We start from the raw sequence: 27,519 nt of genomic DNA on the forward strand, positions 1-27,519 counted from the left end.
GAGTGTGTCACTGTGTTTTCTCTGAATCCTGTTTTGTTAGAAAGTTAAATGTAGCTGGCAAACTCTGTATTCTACGGCAGTGTTGGTGAAATGAAGGCTGGGACATCACTGTCACTGATGTGTGGCCAGCAGTCAGACATGGTTGGATTCCACTGTTGTGTGATAGAAACCGGTTGCAGGAATGTTGTGGTTTTTACCAGCAGATACTTTTTACTTTGGCGATGATTCAATGTCTCACAAAAATGTGATGACTGTTTTCTTGACTGGTTAGACTGGTTTGTGCAAAAGAATTCAGCAGTCTCACAGCGAGCATGTTTCAGTTGTTCTGTTTACATAGCTACAACTATGCACCTGATACATGGCTGTATTGCTGTGCAGCTGCCACACTGTCATTATTGGTGTCCTAACATACTATTTCAGAGGGAAGTTCATCTCAGAAATCTTATTTGTGAATTTTTATTTCAGTTACTGGATCTTATTGTGAGAATATAAAGTTATAGACATATATGTAAAAGTGATGAGCCAAACACTGATCTCTAGGTTAAAGGTTAGATCTCTAGGTCACTGTATCACAGTGTAAAGAAACCTTCAGTCTGTACATAAGATGCATCAATCAAGAGCAGAGTCTCAACAAGAGTCATTTATTTAGTTTAGGTTTAAACTTAACTTTTTGTGTGGACAACAGGAGGGAGCAGTTTTTGTTTCTTTTTTTTTGCCACAAAGGACCTTTATGTTTATTAGAAAATTGAACACAAAAAACTTTTCCAGATGAAGAAAAATAGATTGTAGTGCAGCCAGGCTCAGTTGGCATGTGATGTCGGATATTTAACACCAGATGGTGCTGTAGACCTGACTGAAGCTGAATGACATTTATTCAGCCATGAATAATAACTTGTTTGAAAATGTATGAAGCTTTACAGATCAACAGTCTCATTAGTTTTACAGACACTGATCTACAACTGATTACCAGCTGTTTACCAGCAAACATTTTACTCTGGTGATGATACTTGTTGTCTGATAATGCTCCAAACAGATCTGCTGTAAATTTAAAAATTCACACGTCTTCAGCTCAGATAATAAAGACTTTATCTTGTTTGACTGTGTGGTTAAAGCCATGTTGAACAGTTCAGGTTGGCCCTCCATCTTCCTGACTGAACAAAGATTTCTCTCACAAAAATGTGACGACTGTGTTCTTCACAGGTTAGACTGGTTTATGCAAAAGCATTCAGCAGTCTCACAGCGAGCATGTTTCAGCTGTAAGCCATCATACAGATCATACATCATACAGATACATACAGATACAGACATACCGATACAGATACAGACAGATACATATGCACACAGATATAGACATTGAGGTACATACAGATACAGGTACAGATAAAGATACATACTGATGCAGACACAGATACATGCAGATACAGATATACATATACATATACATAGACAAACATACAGATACATATAGATACATATACATACAGATACAGACTTACAGATACACAGAGATACATGCAGATATATACAGATACATATAACTACAGATTCATACAGATAAAGAAACATACATATACATAGAAATACAGATACATAGAAATACACTACTCAAAAAAAATTAAAGGAACACTTGAATCACACATCGGATCTTGATTAAATAATTGCTGAGTTGAAAATCTTTACTGATGTACACTGTATAATTTGTTGAGAACAAAATGACGCAACAAAGGTCAATGGAAACCAAAATCCTCAACCCATTGAGGGCTGGATTCACAATCATAAGGAGCCCCTAAGGGGACATGGGGACAGGACAGGATGCGGTGGCTTCTATTTCCGTGAACTTGGCACGTTTGTCTCTACGGTTTTCAGGAGCTTGGCATAATTGCCCATGCGCGACATCCACCTCTAGACTCCAATGGGCAGCGGCACAGTGGACCATCAGCTCCTTGGAGAAAGTAGGTAAAGTGTACATCTTGTCAAAACTTTGTAGTCAATCTCTTCCAAAGTGATTACTGATCCATTTAAATAGGAATAAACAGAGGATTGTGTCTGAAAACAAAATTATTCCAACTTTATGGGCAAGAGTGTATATATCTGTATGTATCTGTATATATGTATCTTTATCTGTATGTATCTTTATGTATCTAAATGTATCTCTGTATTTGTATATCTGTATATTTATTTGTCTGTATCTGTATATCTGTATGTATCTTTATCTGTATGTGTATGTGTATGTGTCTGTGTATATGTATTTATATGTATGTGTATCTGTATGTATCTAGATAGATAGATAGATAGATAGATAGATAGATAGATAGATACTTTATTTATCCCCTAGGTGAAATTTGTCATCCGCCGGGTGGTTGGTATTGTCCAAGATGGCCCCCATCTTACATTGCATGCATCTCAACAGTCCGGAGTGAGTCAAGACTCCTGCCAAGCACATACACAGCTTTTTTGACCATTTTGTCCAGTCTCCTTGTGTTCATGCCTGAGATATTGCTGCCCCAGCAGACTGCATATACAGAATAAAAAAGAACACTGGCCACTACTGGCTGATAAAACATGTGCAGCATTTCAGTGCAGATGTCAACGACCCTAGCCTCCTAAGGAAAAAGAGGTGTGACCTTCGATTGGTGGAAAAAATATGAAGTGTTAAAAGTGGTTGAAAAGCGAAGTTAGACTTACTGCTTCTGGAAAGGTAAGCTACTTGGCTACAAACCTACTTGGCTAACAAATTTTACTCTGCAGTAGCTATACTCTACTGCAAAGTAAAATTTGTTAGCCAAGTAGGTTTGGATGTATAGCTACTGCAGAGTAAAATTTGTAGGTTTGTTGGTTTTTTTTTTACCTTGCTAGCTAATTTTAGTTTACAATTGCCTGTACACTAATTGTTTGTGTTGCCTCAGCTTGGTTTGCTGTGTAACAATAGCAGAGAAATTTGTTGATAGCTCGGTTGCTCGTAGGTAACTCAGTAACTTCAGCTAATACAACCCACAAGGCTAACGTTTATTACTGCTTGGACAGTCGTCAGTTGTGGCAGATTTCTACTTGGTTTGCTGTGTAACAATAGTGGAGAAGCTTGTTGTTAGCTCTGAAGCTAATATGTGCTGTAGTTATATGTGCTTAATTACTGTAGAAAACAAACTCAGTAATGCTAACTAACTTTACAGCCAAGTGAATGACAGAGAAATGAAGCATTAGATTATAATGTTCATCTGTTCTTTCGTAACTTAGTTATGAGAGAGACTACTCCATATCAACACCGTCCACAATCGATGGAAAGCGACCCTCGCCCCCACCATTTTTGTTGAGCATTTCCAGGAGTTCATCTGTAAGGTAACGATAGCAGGATAGTTAGTTTCGCATAGGTGGTCGCTTTATAGATATCAAAATATTCAGATAAATGCTTTCTTTTTGCCAGGGATGATGCTAATCTAGGTGGTGTACAGCGACTGGAGGAAGAAAGCCCTCCTGAGGAAACGATTCTTCATTAATTGGAAATGAGGTTTGTGCCCAGTTATTCTGGCTATCGGGTGAATTGGCAAGCTAACTCACCCGTATCCAACCATCCAGATCTGCATTCAAAACATGGTTATAAGGGGCATCACAATCACTTAGCTTATTCATTGGTGTCTCACACTCATAACTGTCTTGGCTACCAAAGGAGTGAAAGATGCCCTCAAGGCACCCATCATTCTAGCTCAGGTGATTCTGAGTGAATTGCTCACTCCAATAGAGCTTACAGTTCATGCCATCTTTCATCAGGCTATCAAAACTAATAAATTTCACATCTACAACTATGAACTCATTTATTATGTTGATGAACAATTGCAGCTCAACATGAGTGTGAATATTTATTGAAATTATATTTATTTAATAACATTCAAAGTGTCACTATCCACAATTTTAGTTTGCCATGACTAACTAGACCTTTAATAATATTATATTTAAAATATTCCTAAGTGTGTTTTTTTTTATGAAGCTCTCTCCTCCAAATCTATAGCCGCTTTATTCTGATTGTGAGTTTCATTGATGTCATGAGTGGTACATTGTGACCACTACCTTCAAGTGTTCATAACATGTGATCTCCGTAGTATGTCTGACACATGTGGAGGAGTTCAACAGCCTCCATAATGCAACGTAAGTTACTGTTTTTTTTTTAAATAGATTAGTTACAAACAAAGGCTTGCATAACTAAATGTTTATATGACTAAGTACTCTCCTCACTTCATTCTGTAGCATTGACTGGCAAGATGAGATCTGGTTCCTGAGGAAGAAAATATGCCACTGTTGTCATCTGAGGAAGATGTGACACGAGAAGTTAACAGTGACCCCGCGGCCCAGCAAAATATATATATGCTGTTATTACATTGTGAGTGGTAAAAAATGTTTTGTATTGGACTAAAATAAAGCATTCTAATAACCTCAACCTTGCTGTTGTTTTGTATTGGACTAAAATAAAGCATTATAATAACGTCAACCTTGCTGTTTCTGTATCACAAAACAAACCAAGCTGAGAATGGGGTGAATGTAAAAAAAAAAAAAAAAAAAAAAAAAAGTATATATATATATATATATATATATATTCAATACATGTTAAAATATTACAATATACACAATTGAAAAATTAAAAATAAATACAACAGTGTAAATGCAGGTGTAAAGTGTTAGTTAGGCCTAAACCCTACTTGGGCAAAAGACTACATATTGGCCATGAGGATCTGCAAAACACTCCCCAATCTTCAGGACAAAGTAACTGGGGATCACAATCCTGCTGCAACCCCCTTCTTGAAGAATGTACACATCTATGTAAGGCAGCATGGATATGCACCAGGGCGGCTGCATCTCTGCATCTATTGGCATCTCCAAGCACTTCTGACAAACACACCAATGTGGCTGTCCAGGGAAAGGATGGTCTGGACCTGAGGCCTGCCTAGTGTTGTGACACGTGTAAAGAAGATCAAGCTAGGGTCCCTGTTGAGGCAGAACAGGATTGTTTCCAACAGCTCCTTTCAACTAAGTGCTTTCTGAAAGGACTGTTATGAAATATTAATACATAGTCATATAAAGCTTTGCTGTGGTCAAATTACATTACATGATGACTGTGTTTCGACCAAAAAGTACCTGGAATTTTAAGTTCTTTTTTAGTACTTTTCTTCAGGAACTAAAAGGTTCCTGTGGTCCATTACTGTCTGCGTTTCCACCACGGACTAAAGTCCCAGTAAGATTATACAAAATTATTACTTGACATTACATTATTCACAGCACTTTGAGGACAAAATGTGATCGAAAATACGGAACAAATTGCGTTCCGTATATATTCAATAGCCTACAGGACGCAGCATTTTATTATTTTCAAACACGTGACGATCCTGTATTATATGTGACAGGTGGCAACCCTAGCCACTCCGGTTGTTGTGGTCCTTTATTTTTTTGTTCAGCAATGCACCCACACCCCCCAAAGTTCCTGAACCTTTGGAAAGTACTACCTCCTGACCATGTACCTTTTTGGGGGTCGATCAATTCCCCGAAACACAGCCTATCAGTCTCAACACTGGCAGTTTGAAGTTCTTGCACACGTACTGCTTCATCCACAGGCAGACCAAAGGCGCTAGCGCCTCTCTCTCGTCTGCCGCAATAGAGCCCCAGCCTGCAACTCTCGCTTTTCCCTGACCACGTCCAGTTGTTTTGTCTGCCTGATGTGAACTGTAATAGAATTAAAACAAATTAAAACAAAATTCTGACTGACAACTGCAGCTTCATAGCTTTGGTGATTGAAAAGATGATTTCTCATGACCGAAAGATAAAAAAATGTACACAATCAGAACAACAAGTTAACACTTCAATTTTGCTGGTTTATTCGTACATGAAGGACAGGTCTGGTGCAGGGTACAACAAGTCTCTTAGTTAATGAAAAAACTTTTAACTGCTTATATAGTGTGTTGCTCTGGAGGATGTAACTAACATCTGTTGACCTGGAGACCTTCACCACTGTGTGTAACTTTTATTACTTCCAACCCCACAAAGGGGTGCATCACTAAAGTCTGGAAGTGGCAGATGTAGATATACAACAAACAACAATATAGCAATAAAACCCAGACATGTAATGGATCCTTTGGCAACCTGTTCACCCCAAAGGTCAGCAGCTTACCTAAGGTATTCATTCTTCACATCCTAAAAAACAAACCACCTAGGTAATATTTATTATAATAATAATATAACACTGTACTCATTCTAAAGTTACACGTGTAATGTTTTGTTAGAACCTGACTTCAGCAGATGGCTGGAAAGCTACATTTATTGTCAGTATTTGATTTTACTGTGCTTACCTGTTTGGGGTAGATGAGCCACTGCTCAAACCATGTGGACCTGTTGCTTTTCCAGGACGTAGCCTCTTGAGCTTCGCCCTCACCTCCTCCACTGTAAAGGACAGGAGACTTGACCCCAGTGTGGAGGGAGATGCAGCTGCAGTGTCAGGTTGTGAAGCAGATGGCGTAGGAGAAGCTGCAGCTGAGGCAGTGGAAGAGAGAACAGGCGAGGCTGTGTCAAACCGTTCCTGTACAACAGTGTTGAATCCATTGGCCTTGTCCACAAACCTCTTGCCTGGCCAGTGATGGTCCTCATCCCCTTCCACGCCTCTTCCTTTTGTAGTCCGCCTGATGTATGTACTGTATCTGTATGTATCTATATGTGTCTGTATCTGTATTTCTATGTATCTATATGTAGGCAAATCTGTATATATCTGTATGTATCTGTATGTATGTATCTGTATCTGTATCTGTATCTTTATGTAGACGTATCTATATATATCTGTTTGTATCTGTGTCTGTATGTATCTGTATTTATCTGAATGTATATGTATCTCTACAAGCCATTCTTTTCGACCAGAGGAAAACACAAGAATTTGATATGGAGTCTGCTCACTATAACACATACACTGCAGACTGTCATTGCAGTGAGAGGTCTTGTTGAAAATTGTACTAGTAAAGTAAACTGAAAGCCTTCACCTTACTGTGGCTGTACTAGTGTGCTTTGTCTGCTGCTATAACAGTATATTTCTCTCACTAAATAAGTAACAATAAACATTATCCTACATTTCTTTTTCACACTAGCCAAACCCTCTCTCAGCTGTTTTGTTATCTTGTTAATTTATCACTAGCTTTAAAACTGCTGTGGCAAACATGTATGCATGCAGCAAAATAATGAAAAGAAAAAATCAAATAGTAGCTTCACATCCATTGAAAATGGGTTTCTTTATTCTGAGTCAACGACAAAAAACTTAAAAACTTTACTTGTAATTAGCAGTCAATCTGATTGGCAATCAGTAACAACAGCTGCCATGTTTGGATTATAAAAAGGAAAAATAAATTCTTTTGGAAAGCAAAAAACAATATCATTACCTTATTGGTTGGAAGTCATATTGAATCTTAAACAAATGTATACATGTCGGTTTGAGATTGTGGTAGCACAGAATTGGTAGACAAAGGTCACTCAGCTGTCAGATTTATTTTGACTATGCAGAAAAAATATCAAATGTTCAGTATATGCAAAGTTCCATAACCAATATAAGAAAAAACAAACTTCAGTAGTGCTTCGTACAGGGTAAACAATAACATGCAAAATCTGTATAATGCCCACTTACAGTTATTGTTGTTATTTGACACCTACAGAATTTCAAATCAAAACAAATTATACATCTATATTTCTTTTTGAAATACATAAATAAAGCAGGTTAACTAAATATTTTCCACCTAAACATTGTCACATTCCAAATATGATGCAAAACCAAAGAAAATATTTTGAAAACTGACACTGTACATATAATGAAGATGGTGTTAACGTTTCGTTTGAATTTTGTTTGAGTCTTTTTCCCCAATGTGAGGGATGTCCATACCAAGGATGTCCCTGCATCATTAAGGATGCAAGCAACATTGAGGAAGATCATTACAGAAAAAATCTGAAATTTTCACATGGGGAAAATCACTTTTGGAAATAGCTTTATGTTATTGTCACCAGTTTGAATTATTGACATATTGATATATATTGAACATAATTTCTGAGAAACTATATTGTGCATGTACTAGTTTACCATGGCTCTATAATAACAATGAGCCTAGGCCACTGTTGGTATGTAGAACAACCAATCAGTGGCATGAATCAGAGTTGATGAATAATACCCAAGTTATGAATTTCCATCTACAGTGGCAAATAATGCTCTCGGGGGTGCTCCAATGCAGAAAGTAATGACCTTAGACCTAAGAATAAGGAAATTGTCTTTCTAGTTATAAACAAGCTACCGAACTAAAACCATGACAAATAGCTAGAAAATTGGATAGATAATTGATCAAAACTTACATTTCTTCCTTGTTTGCATAAAAGCAAGCCAAGTAAATAAGACAAATGAAGAAACTTTTTGTATAAAAAATGTGTTTGTTCCATATTTGTGCAAAAAAGAAATGTAAAATTTCAGGCAGAAAGTAAATTGACGCGTTCAGATAGAAAATGTGATAAGATGTAGGCCCAAATTTTTTTCACATCAACCAACTGTCCAACTTTCCTCTCAGTTCACTTTTGATGTTTGGAAGATGATATGAACAGTCCAAACACATCAACAGCTTCAGACAGAAGCTGAAGGGAGAATGGGGAGAGTGAAAGAAAAATCAGGGGAGTGTATCTGTAAAGTAAATTACCAGATGAATGTTTCGATAAGTTATTTTTTCAAGGACAAACAAACAACAATAAACAAAATAAAATTGTTTGCTAATTGTGGTTATGACACCATTTGCATATTGCTGAAGGTCACTGCAGTCACATTTACAGACAAAATACAAGGAGATTGATACAATTAAACCAAAACACAATTAAATACACAAATCAATAGTAAGCAAGTGGACAAAACATTTAAAATGTCTAATTGTTCGTGTTTTGTCTTTTTCCTGTGATTTTCATTTATGTGTCAAACTCTTGACTTAAATTTAAAAATGAATAAGTGGAGCTCACCCACTAAATAGGTTTTGTAAGTACACTTGCACCTGTTGAAACAAGGAAACATTTATTTCAATTTCAAAGTACTAAACTGAAAAACTGGAAAACCAACAAATAAATAAAACTGGAACACAATTTTGACAACACCTGTCAATATGACATAAGGAATGCTTCTGTACATTTGATCTGAAACAGGAAAGTCATTATTATTACTAGTTTGTGTTCAACACATGGGCAAAAGGCATTTCTCTCAGGGTATTTGAATGTTCTAACAGCCAATTGTGGTGGGTGTTTTTTCTTTAACAAAGAATTTATACTTTGAGTGACAAAGCAATAAATAATTTTAAAAATGCCCTTGTGAAAGTGTTTGAGTCAAAAGGAAAAAAATCTGTATTTACATGCAACAGTAGTCGTATAGCATGTTATAGAGCCTGAATATGCAGCATGCAATTTCTGAAACTAGTAAAGAAAGTGTTGATTTACAAGAGGAAGTTTTTCAAAAACTATAAATGTATGAAGGAACAACTATTAATCACCCTTTGTTTTTCCCCTGTATGTTTTTCATCTATGCAATATATTTACAGACTGTAGACTGTATTTCTATACATACAATACATACAATTTCTCTTATATTGTACAATACTTACAATTTACAGCATTCAATTGTGATGTCATTTGTATTTTATTATATTTCATATATGACATATTATAGTATTTCCACAGTCATTCAAATGTAATGTAATATGATGTAATAGCTGCAAGTAAAAGTATTTTTAAAAAGGCAGTATCAAGAAGGAATCATCAAGAGGGTCTCCCTTTGTTTTTTAGTTTTTCATGGAAACACATGGCATCTATCTGCGCTGTGAGCTGCTCTGAATTCTTAATCACAGTTGCAGTATTGATGTCACATTAAACACAACAAATAGCATGTGCTAAGTGTCCATGACTCGTTCTCAAGAGTTTATAGATCAAAGTGTGCGCAGTCATCATTAATACGTCAGTAGGTACACAGACTGTACCTAGGTACATTGTCTCCCTGTGGCTGTGATGGTTGTACTTCTCAGTTTTATTGAGGTTAATCTGCTCACTATACCACTGGAGCCTTCAACATTACGGGCCCTGGGTCCAGCCACCTGGAAAAATGTTGAAGTGCCAACTCCAACTCACAGAGATCTCCAAATGTCTTCAGCTTCTGTATGCAGCTCCTTGGAGACAGTCTTGGGTTGCCCTACTTCTTGGCCAGTTGGAAAGGATGTTGACCCTTTAAATGTATGTGTGAATACAATTTAATCAATTCAGAAACACAAGCAAAAGAAATAAGGGAATTAAAATTTGGAATCAATAAAAGGTTATTTCTCATTAGTCTTTGATGTCCAGTGCATTTTACAGATACTTATTTATACTGTATCAGACAGAGAAACAGATAAGACCAGAGAATAGGCAGACTGGGGACTACTGGTTCAAATCCTGGTCAGCCGGTGGACTGTCACATCTATAAACATCTATCAGATTTTTAAAGTTTTTTTACCAGTCCCATCATTGGCTTCAACAGCCCCCTGTGTGTGCCTGTCTTTCATGTGAGCTAGTCCCAGTGAATAAGTCCAAGGTTGAATTTCTTTTTCATGTCTGACTGTGGACCAGAGCCAACATTGGTCTGGCTTTTCTGAGTAGGAGAGCCCTAGCCCTAGCTGCTAAAGGGTCCAACTTGACTCAGGACTGGGTTTTATAATGTTACATGTCTGTTTTCATTAGTGACGGCTTCAGTAGACAATGATAACCTTTGCTAACTTGCAAATATTATGAATTTGTTCAGCAATATTGCTATTGCTAGCTAGCTAACTATCAGCAATGCTGTGGAGCATATCACAGCAATGCTAGCGTGGGCTAATGTTTGTGTCTGGATTGTTTTTGTTGGCTCTCGTGTTCACACTGGGCTTTGTAACACTGTGGTGAGAAGATGGAAGATGAAGGAATAGGTGCGGTGTGGCTGAATGTGGGCCTGGAGGTGTGGCAGACAAATCATATTGGTGCTCTATGAGACATCTAGTTGCAGTGATGATTGCATACAGAATCTTTAAACTGTATGATGTTAAAGCTCAGGTAAAGATTTCCCTTTATTGTTTTGTAAAATTATGTGTCTTGTACATCATGACCACAGTGTTCAGTACATTAGATAAAACAATAATTAATAACACAAGATGTATATATTACTTAATGTAATTAATCTCATGGGAATCTCTGCTTCTCTCCCTAAGTGTAGGTTTAAAACATTTCTGAAAACAAAGCCAAAAGCCTCAGTAATGTATATTTAATTATGATATGCACTTTGCAGGGCAATCAACATTCTGAACATTTCAGAACATATCTGCAGTTATGTATCTACAAATATATGTCAAACTGACAGCCAGCTGGTGACTAAGGCATGAGATAATGTGGGGTACTGTGCATCAAAAGCACATTGTTATTTATTACGTTATTATTTATTTCTGTCAAGGATCCAATAACAATCTCTCATGGTTGTCAACATCAAATCCAGGCAGAACAGGAACAAATGTTTGTCAAATATCAGCATCATATAATGGATCAAGCTTCACTCTGGTCAGTCCATCCATTTCTTTAACACTAAGTCACTTCATAAGGTTAATGAGGTTAACTAAATTAGTACAGTTACACCATAGATAAAATGTACTATTCTTCTTGATTTAAAAAGATCTCCACTGTCCAAGCAGGTTATAGCTTTCTTCATAAATGGACAAGACAATGTGAGGGCTGTATACTAAAAGGCAATCCACAAACACTTCAGTCAATACGCAGAACCTGACAGCCATTAAGCAGGAAGTGGTTGCCCATACAATTTGGCAAAACTATTTACAGTGAATTGAAAAAAGTGGGAATATACAAGAAGCTAAAAAAAGAGCAGTCCTGCTGTACAACGAAACATTTAGTTTTGAGGGTCTTTCATGCCAGAAGTTTAAAGCTTCAAATGGTTAAGACATCTTGGTTGACACCCTTCTCCATGACACAAGTTTTGACACAAATGTTATCAGCAAACTGTGATTGTCAGGACTACTTTCCTTGTTAACAATCAGACCTCAAATAATTTAAGGCTGTCCCATAATTAACACACCACTTGACCACTTTGTGTTGTAAAATGTTGAGTACATAATGTAAAACAACATAACAACTTGTACAGTTATATAAATTTCTATTTTTGTTTTATAAAGAAGCATTGTGGGAAACATGTACTGGTGTGGGCGTAGTGGTGTTTGTTCAGTGTGTACAATGTAGTAATATGTAAATCTTGCTGTGCCAGCTCATCCAAACCACTTTCCCCAGCTATAGATAGAGTTCCTGGTGCAAAAACCAGGATACTATCCCTCACTATCTCCCCCTCCACCAGCATTACTAGTTGTATTGTTTACCATTTACCAAAACTGGAGGATTTGCTGTCAGGAACTACATAGCCCAAATTTTGGCTATTTAGCTAATAGCATGATTAATTGATGTATACAGTTATATTTATGACCATTCCTATTTTACTGCCTTTTTGTCACTCCATAGTAATAACAATCAAAAAATACAATGTACAGTAGTTATTAAATACACAATACAATACACAAAATGTTACTATGTTATGAGTATCTGTTTTTATTACTTTTTAAATTACAGTATCTGCAGTTATTATGTTATGCACACTTATTACATTATTAGTTTTTACAATACCCATACTTCATGTCAATCTGGCCATTACATATCAAAATATCTGTCTCTGGACCAAGGCTGATGGACCAACGCTGCCCACCTTAGCTACTATATCTATATTACATCTCTTAGTATGGTGACAGCACTAAATCTGGTATTTTAAGTCTGTATATTAAAGATGAGCATGTGACCAAAACCAAAATGCAGACTTCAAAGAGTCATAACTGTGTTAACATTTAGTGAATTTGAAACTCATTTAGATTCACTGCTTGTCCATGTTTTACTTTATCAAAAAGAGGAGGGTTCAACTAAGACTTTCTAAATGCCAATACATAATTTTCCCAGCCCCACAACTCAGTGCAGCATGGTCTATGACAACAGAACAAAACAACATAATGCAATAAGTTAATAAGCATTATCCACTTCAAATTATGCACAAATATCATGCATATGCAGCAACATTATACTTTTTGCTTAACCAGTCATATTAAAATAATGCATAGATATAAAAATCAAATATGTAAACACTATCATTATTAAACGATCTGTACATACATTTTGCCATATCCTTTGGGGATTTTTATTTTTTCCCCTAAGTATAACAGAATAGGGAAAAGTTTTTTTTTTAAAAAAAAAATAAATATTCTATGTACAATCACATCAGCCATTCCAAAGTTATTGTCACTGCAAAAAAAGCAAAAGGCAAAAAGATATCAAATGTTAGTTCAAACAACATTGTGAAGTTTGCATACAGTATGTGAGCTACTACAGCGATGAGCAGCAAAACAAGACAGTGTCACACTCTCCAACTTACTTTATTCCAACATCCTGGTACAGGTAAGCCATCGTCCCCCTGGAAAAGGAAAAATCTGATGTGAAACACCAAATACTGTACACTGCAGAGATTAACAAAATTATCATGCAAGTGTGAAGCAACAATGCAAACAAAAGTAGTTCACAATTCTCTTTATAAATAAATAAATAAATAAAAAAACATTTGAAACCAGCATTTTACTTTCTAGAGTAGTGAAGTGGTATTTTGGCTAATTCAGGCTTCTGGAAGTAAAAATCACATTTTATTTCTGTGTATTCAAATTAATGACAGATGTTTTGCTTCTTTTTACGCTGGTGCAAGGAAGTGTTATTTTCCCTGTACTTATATAGATAAGTACTATGAATTATTATTATTCATAGGAATAATAATAATTATTGTACACTGCAGATAATTATTATTATTATTACTATTACTATTATTGCTGCTGTTATTATTGATAGAACCATTGGGTATGGTTATTATTATTGATATTTTTAGTACAATCAGTCTTTGCTTAAATACAACAGTATGTATACAGCTATTCCTGGTCTCTTTCTCTCTGTGCTATACAAATAAAATTGAAATGAAATTGAATTGATTATTTCAGCAGCAAGCACATACATTTACTTAAACCTGAAGGGAAAAAGCCACTTATATTTTACTCATTCAGCATTTAGGGTTGACACTTTCATTTGTATGGCTGACCATTTGGTAACATATAAAAGCAGTGAGAGGTTTCGCAGAGGCATATAAATTGCTGAATGAGACTTTGGATTAAAACAGTAATTAAGTTGTCTATTATTCTTTTTTAATTTCTGTCAATGTAATGCATTTCATCATAATTCTTATTTTCAATGGTAATATTTTTGTAGTGAAATAAATTGTCATCAACAGACAACAGTGTAGAATGCTCCATTAATTGACACAAAATTCAATTTGCAGAAACCACATAACACATTCATCAGTTCACTTTCAGATTAATTTGTTAACGATTTGATAACGTATTTTGTTTGTAATTGCAAAGACAAAACATCCTAAATTTGCTACACTCGCCACTGATCTCTTCTATCGCATCAGTCATGATTATTGTAGTATTCATCTATTTGCTATAACAAACTGACATCATAAAACAGATTATCATTTATTTTCAGGTTATCATCAGTTAAACAGAATACCGTATTCTTATATTAGGGAGCATGAAGGATATTGTTAAAAGAAACTTTTACTTCCCATCCCATATTATATTATACTGTATATTAAACACACAATTCATAATTTTGGAATGTGGTCTTATTTAATACACAAATAGTCCACAGTGACACAAGGTGAACATTAAACCAAAAATATTGATCTTTTCCTGACGTCAACTAAACTACAGACAGGATGTGAACCTCGGGCTCTGGTGTCATATTCATGCACTTGGTACCTGGACCATCCACTCTGACCACATCCCCACGACTCTGAATGTTGTGCTTCATCCATTCCCTCCTGCCATATTTGCCAGTACATAAATGGGAAACCAATTTATCAATATTTGAACCTAATTTGTGGGAGACAGGGTTGCTACATCTCACAAACTCTGTTTTTAATATGAATTTGGAGATGCTTTGAGAATTGACTGTAGATGAAAAGATGTATGTTCGACTGTTCGAATGTTTAGATAATGACATAACTCCTGAAACTGCCAATGTTATGAACAACTGTTTAAAGTAACATTGAGTTGTCTGTTGTCGTGTGCACATTTAATTCTACAAACTCATCTCCAAACCAGTCGGCAAACAGTGGAAACAAAAGCAGAAACCATGACAATATACTTGTTGCTTTACTAAACTTAGAAGTGAGAAGCGAAGTACTTGGTGAGGCTAATGAAGTCTGAAAATGGAAATGTAACCTTCCATGCTAATACCAGGACTCTGCTTTGACCAAGTAAATTCATCTGTGGTATACTGTTGCCTGGAGGGTTGAATAAATTCGTGCTCCATGCAAAAGATGGTGTGGAAAACTATGGAAAAGCTCTAATATAATAAATATTACAATTTCAAGGCTTTATTAGAAAAATGATTATACTGATTATGTAATTGGTAATATTAGTCACAATCATACATCTACTGTACATCTGAAGTTAATATAGAAAGTTTTACTTGTAATGATGGAAAGGTTGAGTTAAAGGAGTATTTGTTCTCAGGGGGAAATGCTTGTTCATGTTAGTTCTATAGGAGATCAGTTGGAAAAATTCTGACTTATTACGTGATTCAACTACAGTAAGTATGTTTAAACTTTCATGCAAACATGCATGTTTAATGTGTGTAAACTGCAACATCTGAGCGCCCACAGGCAGGTGTGTGGTTAGAGATAGCTACAGACATGCTAGGAAAAGTCAAGGGAAAGAAAGAGCACCATACCACAGGGCAAGGGGCATCCAGCCCGTCCAGGCCTGGCAAGCCTGGTTCACCTTTCTCCCCTTTAAAGCCACGGAAACCCTGTTTGTGAAATCAACCATTTAAAAAAACGATGTTGCAGCTCATGTGCAGCAGAGGAGTGTGTCCTCCACTCCTTGATGGTAGGAGGATCTCCACTTCTGTCCACTGGGTGACTGGATGCAGGTTTCCTAAGCATGCAGGCAACCTGGGACTGACAGGAATGGGGATCACTGTGATGAGTTTGAAAGATTTATAAAGCTTTCAGTGTGGGGTGTGATGACCAAGAGTTTCTTTCATAACAACTTTGGAGTTACTACACTATGAGAATGAGTTTAATGTAAAGATCTGCTGTCAACCTGAATACCAACAAAGTATTGGGTGTGGGATCAGGCTTGGATCATTTTGTGATGTAATTTGGGCTTGGGTCAAGTTTGAGCTCAGTCATTACTTCTTTGTGTTGAAAGGAGTAAGCTGAGGCAGCAAGACAAAATGCTTTGGAAATATTTTAATACTCATCAGCAGAGGCTACCTGATTCCTGTCTGTCTCATTCCTGGAAAAAAAGGCTCCTCAGGCAGAGTTCTGGTCCATTCAAGGAATTTTTCTCCCTGATAAATTTATTTTAAAATGTCCCCTGCGGCATTTCCTTTGCTCAAATGAAATCTTTTTGTTGAATCGTAGCATCAGCTACATATATCACATACATTATCTCCCCATATGTCTGTCAGGCTGCAGAAAGCAACTGGACCAAACCCTTCCTGAGTTTGATTAGAACCACTGAGTACCAGAGCCAAAGGGAAACTGCCTACAGAATACAAATCTTCAGCTGAAGCTCTATGGAATTATGTTGTATTCTAAAATAGGGCTCCTTCCCTTTGACTCTTGGCTATACATTAGACTACTGACATACCAAAGGACAGGGGGCATCTAATCCAGGTGCTCCTTGGTCTCCCTTATCCCCTTTGGCCCCCCTGTTGCCTTTCTTGCCCCTCTCTCCCTGCAAACAACAGCGTATTAAAAAAAGACAAACTTTAGTCCTCCTCATGAAACCACACATGAAGCAAATCTTTGTTTTTTTTTTGTTCTTAAATGTAATTTAGATAATATTAAAAATAAGTTATTTAGATTTACTAATGGAGTGTGATTTACTATTTTCAAAAGACAATATTATTTTTAATGTAATTTAGTGTAAAAGGAAGGTTAAGTACAGGGGGTTAGGGAGGAGAGATTAAAGCCAGTGCTCTTGGTAAGCAGGTTTCATCCAAGCATCCCAAAGACTACTACTACCTACTGTACATAAAAGCAGCTTTTGGAAGACTTGTGAAAGAGTGAGAAAGCTCAGTGAAAAGGCAGTTACATATACTCTCTTATTTTCTTCATGGAAGATATACTGAACAAAACATTAAGTATGAAAATCAACATATGAGGGAAACAGGATAATGCCCAAAAATAACAATAACAATATTGTTAATTTTCTGGTTTCCTACCAACAGTCAGTGCTGCTTTAAGATATTACAGTGTTCTGTCTCTTATTTGTTCTTGGGTTCATGAGGATGAAGGTTCCTTACCTTGACACAGTAGTTGTTTTAAACCCACCGTGATTGTTCCCTAACCCTGAAACAATGACTTATCTTATCTCTTTAAAGGGGAACTCTTTTTACACATTGAGTTCTATTCTAATGATCCAAAGCTAGGGCATTTAGGGTGTGCCGTGTCTTTTTTGCTATTACTATTATTTTTCATTATAATTTTGGGCATTTTGCCTTTATTCAGACAGTACAGTGAGAGATAGACAGGAAATCCAGGGAGAGAGAGAGAGGGGATGACATGCAGCAAAGGGCTGCGGGTCGGACTCGAACCGATGGCCGCTCGGGTTAGGACTAGGACTCAGCCTTAATGGCTCACCGAGGCGCCCCATCTTTTTTTGCTATTTTAACAGTGTAAAAAACTCCCTGTGCCAGGCACGTTTCAGAAGGGTTGTACTCTAAATTATTCATGGGAGTATTTTGGGCGTAAAATCCAATAAATCAATCACAGTGCCATCTCCCATTCCCTTTATAAGCCAGGTGCACTTGCACCTTAGCAAATTGCTATTATAATGGCGCAATGTATCACACTGAGATTCTGATGGCAGTCAGTTGATTACATATTGTGACTGACCAGTGAGTCCAGTCCTGACACAGGCAGCAGCTCTGTGACTGAGGGGCAAAGAATGGCTGAGCGAATCAACGTGCTACTCACAGCTCTAAAGTGAAGTAACAGCACAAATCACAACGTTAGAAATATTTTGTTATATGATGAGAAGTGAGAATAAATCTTCAGTTCATTATGAAACTGTCGTGGACAAATTTAGGTAATGAATGGGAAACACTGTGGAGGATTTACCAGGTAGTAAGAAAGAACGCTTCTCTGCAGTCTCATGCAAGAGACATCCATGACACATGACAATGTTATACAACTCACATGTCACAAAGAAGCTCCAACCTTCTGAGGCTGTATTGTAATGTTCCCCCTGACTTATCCCAATATCTAAAAGCATTTTGAGCTCACTCTGCTTTTGTGTAACAGACAGAGTGTATGAACTCTGTGCACCTGTTGGCACATATTACTCTCTTGACAATGAGCCCTTAAAATAACAGTAAACTGCACCACTGACTTAAGACCAGGTTTTTCCTGGTCAATAGTGCAATCACTTTCCGCTGCCTCAAGATCAAACAATGCTCCTGACCACACCTCATTATAATATAAACATGCCCATTGGTGCACAGATAGGCGCAAGTGTATTTGCTATTTAAACAGCTTGGGCACTGGATGGGAAAATGACAAATGTGTCAGTATGAAACTGGTAAAGACAGTTGTGTTACGCTTTGCGCCAGGTGTAAGATTGGGCCCATTGACTGTTTACAGGTGTTGGCTACTGTATGTGAAGAAAGTGGTATGAAAAATTTTGTGGCTCCAGGGGGAGCTGTGTGAAGTCTGATAAATTGTATTGATTTTGCTTGAGTCACTGTCATTCACATTTCATCAGCTGCTACTATCATAACATGTGACTGAACTGGTGGCAGCCAAGCTGCATTGTGGGTAATGAGGCACCAGGTTTTGACAAGGAAGATGAATGCATGGAAAAAAACAGACAGTAGCTCTGATTCTGTTATATCAGTCTTTTCTTTTGGTGTGTTGATTGTATAGCAGTACAATCTGTGGTGTTCATTTCAAGTTTGCAGTACTTGGTAAGACTTCATTTCTTACTGTAGTTTACAAGATGAGACTGAACAACTGCTTGATCAACAACAGAATACCTGCCCATGAAGGTCAAAGGCTGGAAGGGATCAGATAAAGAAATGACTACATTGGACTATATGATAAAACTTGCTGCAGTGTTCTCCCACTGCTGTCTTAGCATCACCTGCACAACTGAAATCTCATGTTTTAGACTGTTGTGGTTTGAGGCTACAGTATGAAATGGCTCAAATACTCAAAGTGAATTAATGTTCCTCACAATCAGAGATCAGATAATCACTATAACTGCAGTCTTGCTACTCATTGACAGAGCTGTTTTGCCACTAGGTAAATTATTAAGCTTCCATTTGCTATTTTTTTTGCAAATCATAACAAGGCTACAGAAATGGCAAATGAATTATTGGTACCTATTGTAAAGGTAATGATTATATGTTGATAACCTGACAATCTGATTACTGTGTGGAATCTAGACTAACAAATTAAAATGATCATCTCAGATTAGCTCAGAAACATGCTAAACTTTTGGTGTGCTAACATCTGAGTATAGCATACAATTTGACAGTGATGTGAGCACTGCTTGCCAATTTGGGGTATGGGTCATGGGGTCAGGGGTTGGAGGGACTACATGAAAGCTTGCAAGGAAGAGGGATTGTTAAGTAGGAGCAGGAAGAGTAAAGAGGATGTGTAAGAGCAGAAAGATTAACCAAGGTCAAGGTTTGTGAGAGGGAGAGAGGGCAACCCGGCAATAAACAGAACCACGGGCCACAGAGCAAGGTGGAGGGAAGGAAAAGGGGATAGGAGGACCTGTGGAAACAAAAAAAAAGACAGGACAAAGAGTAAAAGCACCAACACTATCCCATAGCTTTGTCTTCAACACCTTCAACTGGACAGGCATGTTGAGGTTTGTTTACATCCTGTACATTGAAAATAATAATTTCTTTTGACCTGAGGCCAGTTGAATGTGCTGAAAGGGCTTATGAAATGTGAATACTTAAAAGATGGGAGTGGAAATATTAAGAGTCACAGGTTAATGGGAAGGAAACAGACATTCTCTTAGAGGAGGGGTATGTTGACATTTAGAAACAGATTGTCTGATATAATGCAGACTGGAAATGAAATACAGTTTTCATATTGAGTGCAAATTAAAGGAATAGTTCAATATATGCTTATTTGTTTCATTTCCAAGAGTAAGAAGGTAGATATCAGTCTCATTTTTGTGTGATAAGCACAGAGCTAGAGTTTTTAAAGTAGCTAAAGGCTAGAAGAAGGGGAAAACAGCTAGTGTGACAGTGCAGCATCTCTAGGGTAAAGCATGTCACCTCACTGTGCCCCAAGAACTTAGAAAGCTGCTCACACTCACTGCACCCAACCAGCAATAACTACACCACGTAGCTCCCCCTACAAAGCACAAATTGTGATCTGTACATTGATGTGTGGATTTAAAAAAATGTGACATAATATATTAATTAGTGAGTTAAGGAATACAGCAATGAGGCATAAACCTTTGAGATTATTCTTTTAAGAGATCTGGCATAGACCATGACATTTTATAATTCTGTCAGTTTCAAGCAGAACCTGTTCTTCCCTAAAAGACACTATAAAATGATAGATATTTGAAAAAAAAATTAGAGGAATATTGAAAATCAATTCTAATTTGACTTGGAGTTGGAGAAAGTTGGAGATCAACAGGCCTGCAAAATCTGATCAGGGTCTCATGCAAGAGACATCCATGACACATGACAACGTTATACAACACACGTCACAAAGAAACTCCAACCTTCTGAGGCTGTATTGTAATGTTCCCGCTGACTTATCCCGACATCTAAAAGCATTTTGAGCTCACTCTGCTTGTGTGTAACAGACAGAGTGTATGAGCTCTGTGCACCTGTTGGCACATATTACTCTCTTGACAATGAGCCCTTAAAATAACAGTAAACTGCACCACTGACTTAAGACCAGGTTTTTCCTGGTCAATAGCGCAATCACTTTCTGCTGCTTCAAGATCAATGCACTTATCCCAAATTATCCCAACATCTAAGAGCTTTGCCAACCTACCTGCAAAATGTTGGGGTCAAGTAGCATGCAAGCATGCAAATAAGGTTGAGTGTAAGGTTGAGTGTAGAAAAACTGGTTGAAGTGTAAAATGAAATGTAGACATAAGAGCCTGAGTTCCAGTTAACTGGCACAACAAAATAAAGTCTTCAAAAAGTCAGTTTTGAAGTCATTACTCTCCCCTATGCTGTCCAAAAACAACAGGTTAAAAAAATCCATCTTAACATTAACAGACAGTAACAGCTGAGACACTTGAGACAACATCCAAACTCCAGGATAAGTAGTAAACATCACTGTGAGTCTTCAGTCTCATCTTAGAAAGGACATAGACTAAATTTGACAATCTTAGGATTTTTGCAAGGACTGCTATTTTGCAGGTCAACTTTCAGTCGGAACAACTCCACAGCCATCCTCTGAGCAGAGACTCTGTCCTGCTCCATAAGCTTCTCTAAGAGCCACTAATTTGGAAAAGTTGGAAAGAGCACCCTTGGCCGAGGAGACAGATGTTTTATTTCCTACAGGGCTCCGTCAATAACATCTAAACAAGCACCAACAGACTCAACCATGCCATTTGCAAGAGAGGCCACAGACTTTACCTTGGCCAAGATTTGCTCCATAGTTGCTAAGCCAGTTAGCTCTGTGGTACTAGCTTTATCACTGTCACACCGCATTGAGGTCTATTTGGGGTTTTGTCCCGTCTCCGTGTTTTGTCTTGTCATTTCCTGTTTTAGTTTGAAAAGTATCTCTCCTCTCGTTTCAGGTCACTTGCCCTTCCTCATGTGTCTTGGTCTGATTGCCCTCTGAGTGTTTTCACCTGTTCCCCTTGCCCAGTGTTTAAAAAGTCGGTGTCTCCCTTTGTCTTGTGCTAGTTTGTTTCGTCTGCATGCGTGCATCCCAGCTCTTCGTCACAGCCCTTGTAACAGCGTTCCTGAAGTTTTGTGTTCTTCTTCCTCCAAGTGAGAGTTTTGAGTTGCAAGTTTATATCCTAGTTTGGTTTCATAGTTAAGGATTTCATAGCCTTTTGTTTTCTCCGTGTGGAGTGATCTTTTGTTTACTTACCTTTTATAGAGTAGAGCCTCCAGTTGGCTGGAGAGTTTTTTATTTACAGATAACGTTTAATAGCCCATTGTGTTTTCCTGCTTTAGTGGAGTGATTATTATTTTGATATTTTTCATAGCCTCATGTATAGTGAGGGCTAGCTTTATAGCCTATTTATTTCTCCAATTGGAGGCGCTCTGAAGAGACAATAAAAACAGTCAATTGAATCCTGCATCTGTGTCCTGAGTCCTTGCCTGGTCATGACAATCATGTTGGTCCTTGTTGGATGCGTGTTGAGCACCTTTCTTCTTATTAGCATGTGGACCAATAGGTGCAAAAATAGGACAGGCTTTGCTGTGTTGCTGATTAGTGATCTCTACAGTAAAATATGACTGCTATTTTCAAGTCAGCTTGGAGGAAGTTAAGACTGCATCCAAAATCTAGAGCGGAGCACAATCTCAAGTGAACATCTCTATAACTATAATACTATAACTGTTTTAATGCACTGACATGAGACTGATATCCACCTTCTCTCAAAAGGTCTAAGTGAATCTGCATTAGGATGTCACACAGAGGAAAATAAAACAGGAGGATTGCTTGAGGAAAACATAGCTGTCTCAAGATCAAGATAATTTCTCACAATTATCACACTCTATATTTTATTTTACTTACACACACACATATATATATATATATATAAAAATTTTTTTTCTTTTTTAAATACAGATGCACAACAAACAAATACATTTGACATCTTGATCTTAAATTATTCAGAATCATAAATCAAATTATAAAAGTGAACTATCTGACTCATCTGGTTATCTTTTAATATGTGATATTTATTGATATTCAGCTCTTTATTTCACATTTTTGAGAGCATGTTTGAGGTCATTACAACTCTAAACAATGCAAATACCACCCTGACCTGAAATATATCTCACAAACACTAAAGTGTCTATGAAATCTAATGTGTATCCATTAGCTGTTCTGCTATGTTTAAAAATGGTTAAACATTACAGGTAATATCTTACCCTGTTCCCTTTGAGTCCTTGTGGTCCTACTAAACCCTGCAAAAACAAATGACAAATAACATTAGTGGCTTTGCATATTCCCTACACTTTGGGAAAATATGCTTGTTTGATAGTTTTTTTGTGAGTGCTCTGATACTCTGTCAGAAGTTTAGCAAAATGTTTTATAAACATGTTGCTTTCCATGATGTTGTTGTGATGACTATTTAAAATGGAAATACAGGCTTACAGGGATGCCTTGAGGCCCAGTTGGTCCTGGTAATCCTGCATCTCCCTTTTCACCCTGCAGTGAGAAAGAGAGAGAAAATCCAAAGTGTATATTCTTCTAAAAGTGAATTCATGACAATGGGATGGACGAACAGACGTCCATCTTTGGCATTCTTCTGGATGGAAGGATGGACACACCACAGAACAACATAATGTCTCCAGCCATGGCTGTCACTGGCACAGAGGCATAAAAACACACACATACACAGACACTCACTCTATCTCCCTTTGGTCCTGCTGGCCCTGGCACACCTGCTGGTCCTATTAGACCCTTTGAAACAAAAAATAGAAAGTAAATACCTCTCAGCAGATACAGACAGAAAAGCACTAGGGAAATTGTTAAATCAGTAAATCAACAAGCTGTCCGGTGGACATGGATATAATAATATGTAATTTTCAGATCCATTTTCCCTCACTTGGAGGGAAAGGGTTACATCTTCATTTTTGGCCCTGACACATGTACCATTAAAACACCAAGCTTGTTGAACTACTGTCCAAACTGTTAAAAAAGCAGGAAAAATGAATAAAATGTCAACAGCTGCATTTCTCTATCTGAGTAGCAGTCAGGATTGGAGAAAAAGATGTTGCATCTCAGGCATATCCAGTGCGTACAGTGTTGTATGCATACAGCTGTGTGAATGTATTATGCATGCAGTACGAGCATCCCTGCATGCTCCTTATAGATTCTGAGCAATAGCAGCTTTATAGCCAGCTTATGGAATTGGGTCAGGATGCAGGGAACTGTGGAGGCAGGATTGAGGACTGAGGATTTACATTATTATGGTGTCTGTGTTAGACAAGATGGAAGTTCAAAGCAGTACTAGACAACATTCCACTTTAATTGTCACAGGTAGCACTGAGAGATAATAAATAGATTTGAGGACGATTTGAAAGACTATTAGTGATGTAATGTAATGCATACAACTAAAATTCAAGAGAGGCCATGGTTGCTCATGATTTGTTTGGGCCACTGTTTGGGCCAAGGTTATGATGTTTTCACATAACCACAATTTGTGGTGCTAGAATATTATTACTCCTTTTTGTGACTGAAGGATAAGTGGACATTTTTGTTCTTGTAGGCCTTTTCTTGTTTATGAATTTCCACTCACATTGATTGCCCTGAGAGCTGCTTTAAAGATCAATAAGGTGACAGTTTACATTTTTTTGCCTGAAACAGGCATTGTGTTTAAACATCTATCCTTGAAATAAAATATTACATATGACTTAGGTGGAAAGGATGCTTAACTGTGATTGAAAAAATGAAAACATGGATATAACTGTGATCACTCAGTGAGTGGTAATGTAAAATATACATTATTAAGAATTTATCAATAAAGCTGTGTGAGCCTACTAATCGTAGGATGTGTGGTTTGACCAGTATTGAGCTTTTTAGACCAGTACTCATCATGGAGCATTAAATCATTTTATAACCTTTTTTACAACTTTTTTTTTTTTTTTTACCTACAACACAAGCAAGGATCCCATAAATCTATTTTTGGAGAATTGTGACTAAGATATATTGTGAGTGGCACGTTTTACATTGGAAATGTAATTCTTTTAGTGATCTTTGCTGGCCCACCTTTGTAAACAACTGTTTCTACATGACCTCAAACATATCTTTGGCATTTTCTATACAAGTGATCCTCGCTTTTCATTTTTTTAATAAATACACAGATTTACAAATATATGCAGTTGCATTGTCGCCATGAAACTAGATTCTTCATGCCAGTGCATCCTCAGAGCCCAACCCTGAACAGTTCTGTCCTAACAGAGCTACTTTATGAAGGAGAAAAGACAGGACAAGCATGGGAAGCAGGAAAGGAAGCGGACATGACAAGCAGACTTGGCAGACATCAAGCAAGCTGTAGCAGGGGGGTGGAGGAGGAAGATGAGAAGGATGAGGGGACCGGAACAGGACTTGCGCCACTCACCACTGGGCCTGGTCTGCCATCTAACCCATGAGCCCCCTGTATAGTGTTGTACACAGTTAGAGCAGAGATGATGGGGGAGAGGGTGGGATGGAGGTTGGGTAATGGGTTTGGTATGGGCGAGGTGGGGGTGTGGTGGGCGTGGGGGGGTGGGGGGGAGGTGGGGGGGTGAGTGAAGCTGTGACTCAAGTGACTTCAAAAACTCATTCAGATGATGACAAATGAAGGGTGATGGAAGTAGTGGAGGTAAAGTGAGTGACAATAGTAGTGAGTAACTTCTTTTTCTGGTCAAGTGTATGACTATGTTGTTGCTCATGGTAATACAGTGTATTTGGTTTTCACATTCATTATCATGATATAACATCATCTAGTTGCCCTCGATTCAACTTGTCTTGAATACCCATGGCCTGGATAACTCACATTATTCACTAACACTGCCTTCTTGTTAGCTGCTCTCTGTCTTTTTTTAACAAGATAACAGGATAAGTCTGGCTCTGTTTCATCCTTCCTGACTGCCAGAGGCGGTGCTGTAAGCACTGGATGTTCTGTCTCGCGTATGTGCAGGCCGAGTATTTAATATCATCAATGTCACCTGTGACCCCAGATGACCCGAGAGAGGGTATATCTTCCGGTGTCATCAGGGAATCAGTTCCTTTTCATCTTCTCGCTTCGCAGGTTCACTACTTCACAAATTTTCTCATTCTTAAAATACACTTGTTGCAGGTAGCCTTGCAACCATGTTGGTCAGAGCTGCGGAATACTCGCCCCCCCCCCGAGAGGCTCCAACGATCTGTCCCTCTGTCGTGAGGGAACGCGGCTGTCTGCCGTTTGTGTTCAGCAGGGTATAGACGTTGGTCCTCCTGCTGTTGGTGTCAGCCTGTAAAGCTTGCTTTCGATTGTGTACCGCCATTTGGTAAGTATTTGCTTGTGTTGAGCTGTGTTTATTGGAATGCTATGGAGGAGGGCAGTGCTCCTGCCACTGCTCCTTTTGTATGATAATATTTAGTTTGTTTTTGTGGAGGCTAAGCAGCGCTTTCGCGCCAGCTGATTTAAGTGTAATGTAAGATGTAAGGCAGATCTTGCTGCCATTCCCTGCGTGCAATAAGCTGTGGTAATTTGTGTTTGTTGGTGAGGGCTGTGTCTTTGCTCCCCAACCCCATCTCTCTCTGGGTTTGAGCCTACTGTTAGTAACAGGGCTTTCACTGGAGTTGACCTGTTGAGTGTTATAACAACCCCGGTTGGTGACAGTAGTGCTCTTGCTCCCCGCTCCCAACATGAGGTAGGTTGTACCTAGTTCCTGCTAGTACCACAGTCTGACAGTCTCTGCTGGGGCTGACTTGGTGGCATCGGCTATTGACAGTAACTTTTACAGGCTTAGGTGGTGCTTTCACCCAAGCTCCCAGTGTACATACAGTATCCTCAACTTGCGTAACCTTGAATTACCACCATGTTGACAACCCATTACTGTGGTACTTGTATGGCCCCTCTTCAGCCAGATGATGGCATCAATTGTTTCCTTTCTTGTATCGGCCTCGAGCACATGGAGGGTCTCTCAGAGCACCCTTGCATGAATTGCCCCAGGCGTCACAGACCACCAGGCTGGCGGAGGTGGAGCAGTCGCTCAGTGAGGAGAGTCTCCCATCCACAGACCAGTTGCCTCCAGCTCAACAGACATAAATGGGTTGAGGTGGCCGCAGCTGCCCCCTCCAGGAAGAGGGCTAAAACTGAGAAGATGGAGCAGCTATCAGTGGAGCTGGCCTTGATGAAGAGTCTTCTCCTGACCCTCCGTCCTTGTGCTCCGCCCTTGTCCTTGACGTTCCCTGAGAAAGATGGTTCGGCCTCTGCCAACCTCTTTCAAGATGATGAGGAGGAGGAGGATGTGTCCCATGTTTCGAAGCCGGGCTCTCGCTCCTGGGACCAGAGCTCCATGGATGACAAAAGTTGTCAAAAGTTGGATGATGAACGTCGTTATTTTTCCCAGCAGCAGCTCAGATACTCGGCTGCTCACATTTCCAACCCCTGGGTGATTTCCACCTTGGCCCACGGG

At 38.3% G+C, this 27,519-nt stretch overlaps 1 protein-coding gene across 17 annotated transcripts in view; it reads right to left on the reverse strand.

Moving 5' to 3' along the window:
- Positions 1–7,296: 7,296 nt before the first annotated feature.
- Positions 7,297–27,519, reverse strand: part of LOC111236397 (collagen alpha-1(XIII) chain-like) — a 165,539-nt gene continuing 145,316 nt past the window's right edge. For 8 of the 17 annotated variants that reach the window (XM_022765094.1, XM_022765098.1, XM_022765092.1 and 5 more), the window contains 8 exons: positions 25,476–25,511; positions 23,762–23,815; positions 23,507–23,560; positions 23,281–23,316; positions 16,830–16,916; positions 15,904–15,981; positions 13,502–13,540; positions 7,297–8,628 (listed from right to left, as the gene is read on the reverse strand). In XM_022765094.1, coding sequence (XP_022620815.1) covers positions 8,566–8,628; positions 13,502–13,540; positions 15,904–15,981; positions 16,830–16,916; positions 23,281–23,316; positions 23,507–23,560; positions 23,762–23,815; positions 25,476–25,511 — 447 coding nt within the window. In that variant the 3' untranslated portion in view covers positions 7,297–8,565. Of the gene's footprint in view, positions 8,629–9,891; positions 10,247–12,651; positions 13,372–13,501; positions 13,541–15,903; positions 15,982–16,829; positions 16,917–23,280; positions 23,317–23,506; positions 23,561–23,761; positions 23,816–25,475; positions 25,512–27,519 lie in introns of those variants that run through there. The other 9 variants (XM_022765108.1, XM_022765101.1, XM_022765096.1 and 6 more) reach the window with 8 other exon arrangements.

The sequence above is a fragment of the Seriola dumerili genome, unplaced genomic scaffold, assembly GCF_002260705.1.
Source record: "Seriola dumerili isolate Sdu_G_001 unplaced genomic scaffold, Sdu_1.0 BDQW01000665.1, whole genome shotgun sequence".
NCBI lineage: Eukaryota > Metazoa > Chordata > Actinopteri > Carangiformes > Carangidae > Seriola > Seriola dumerili.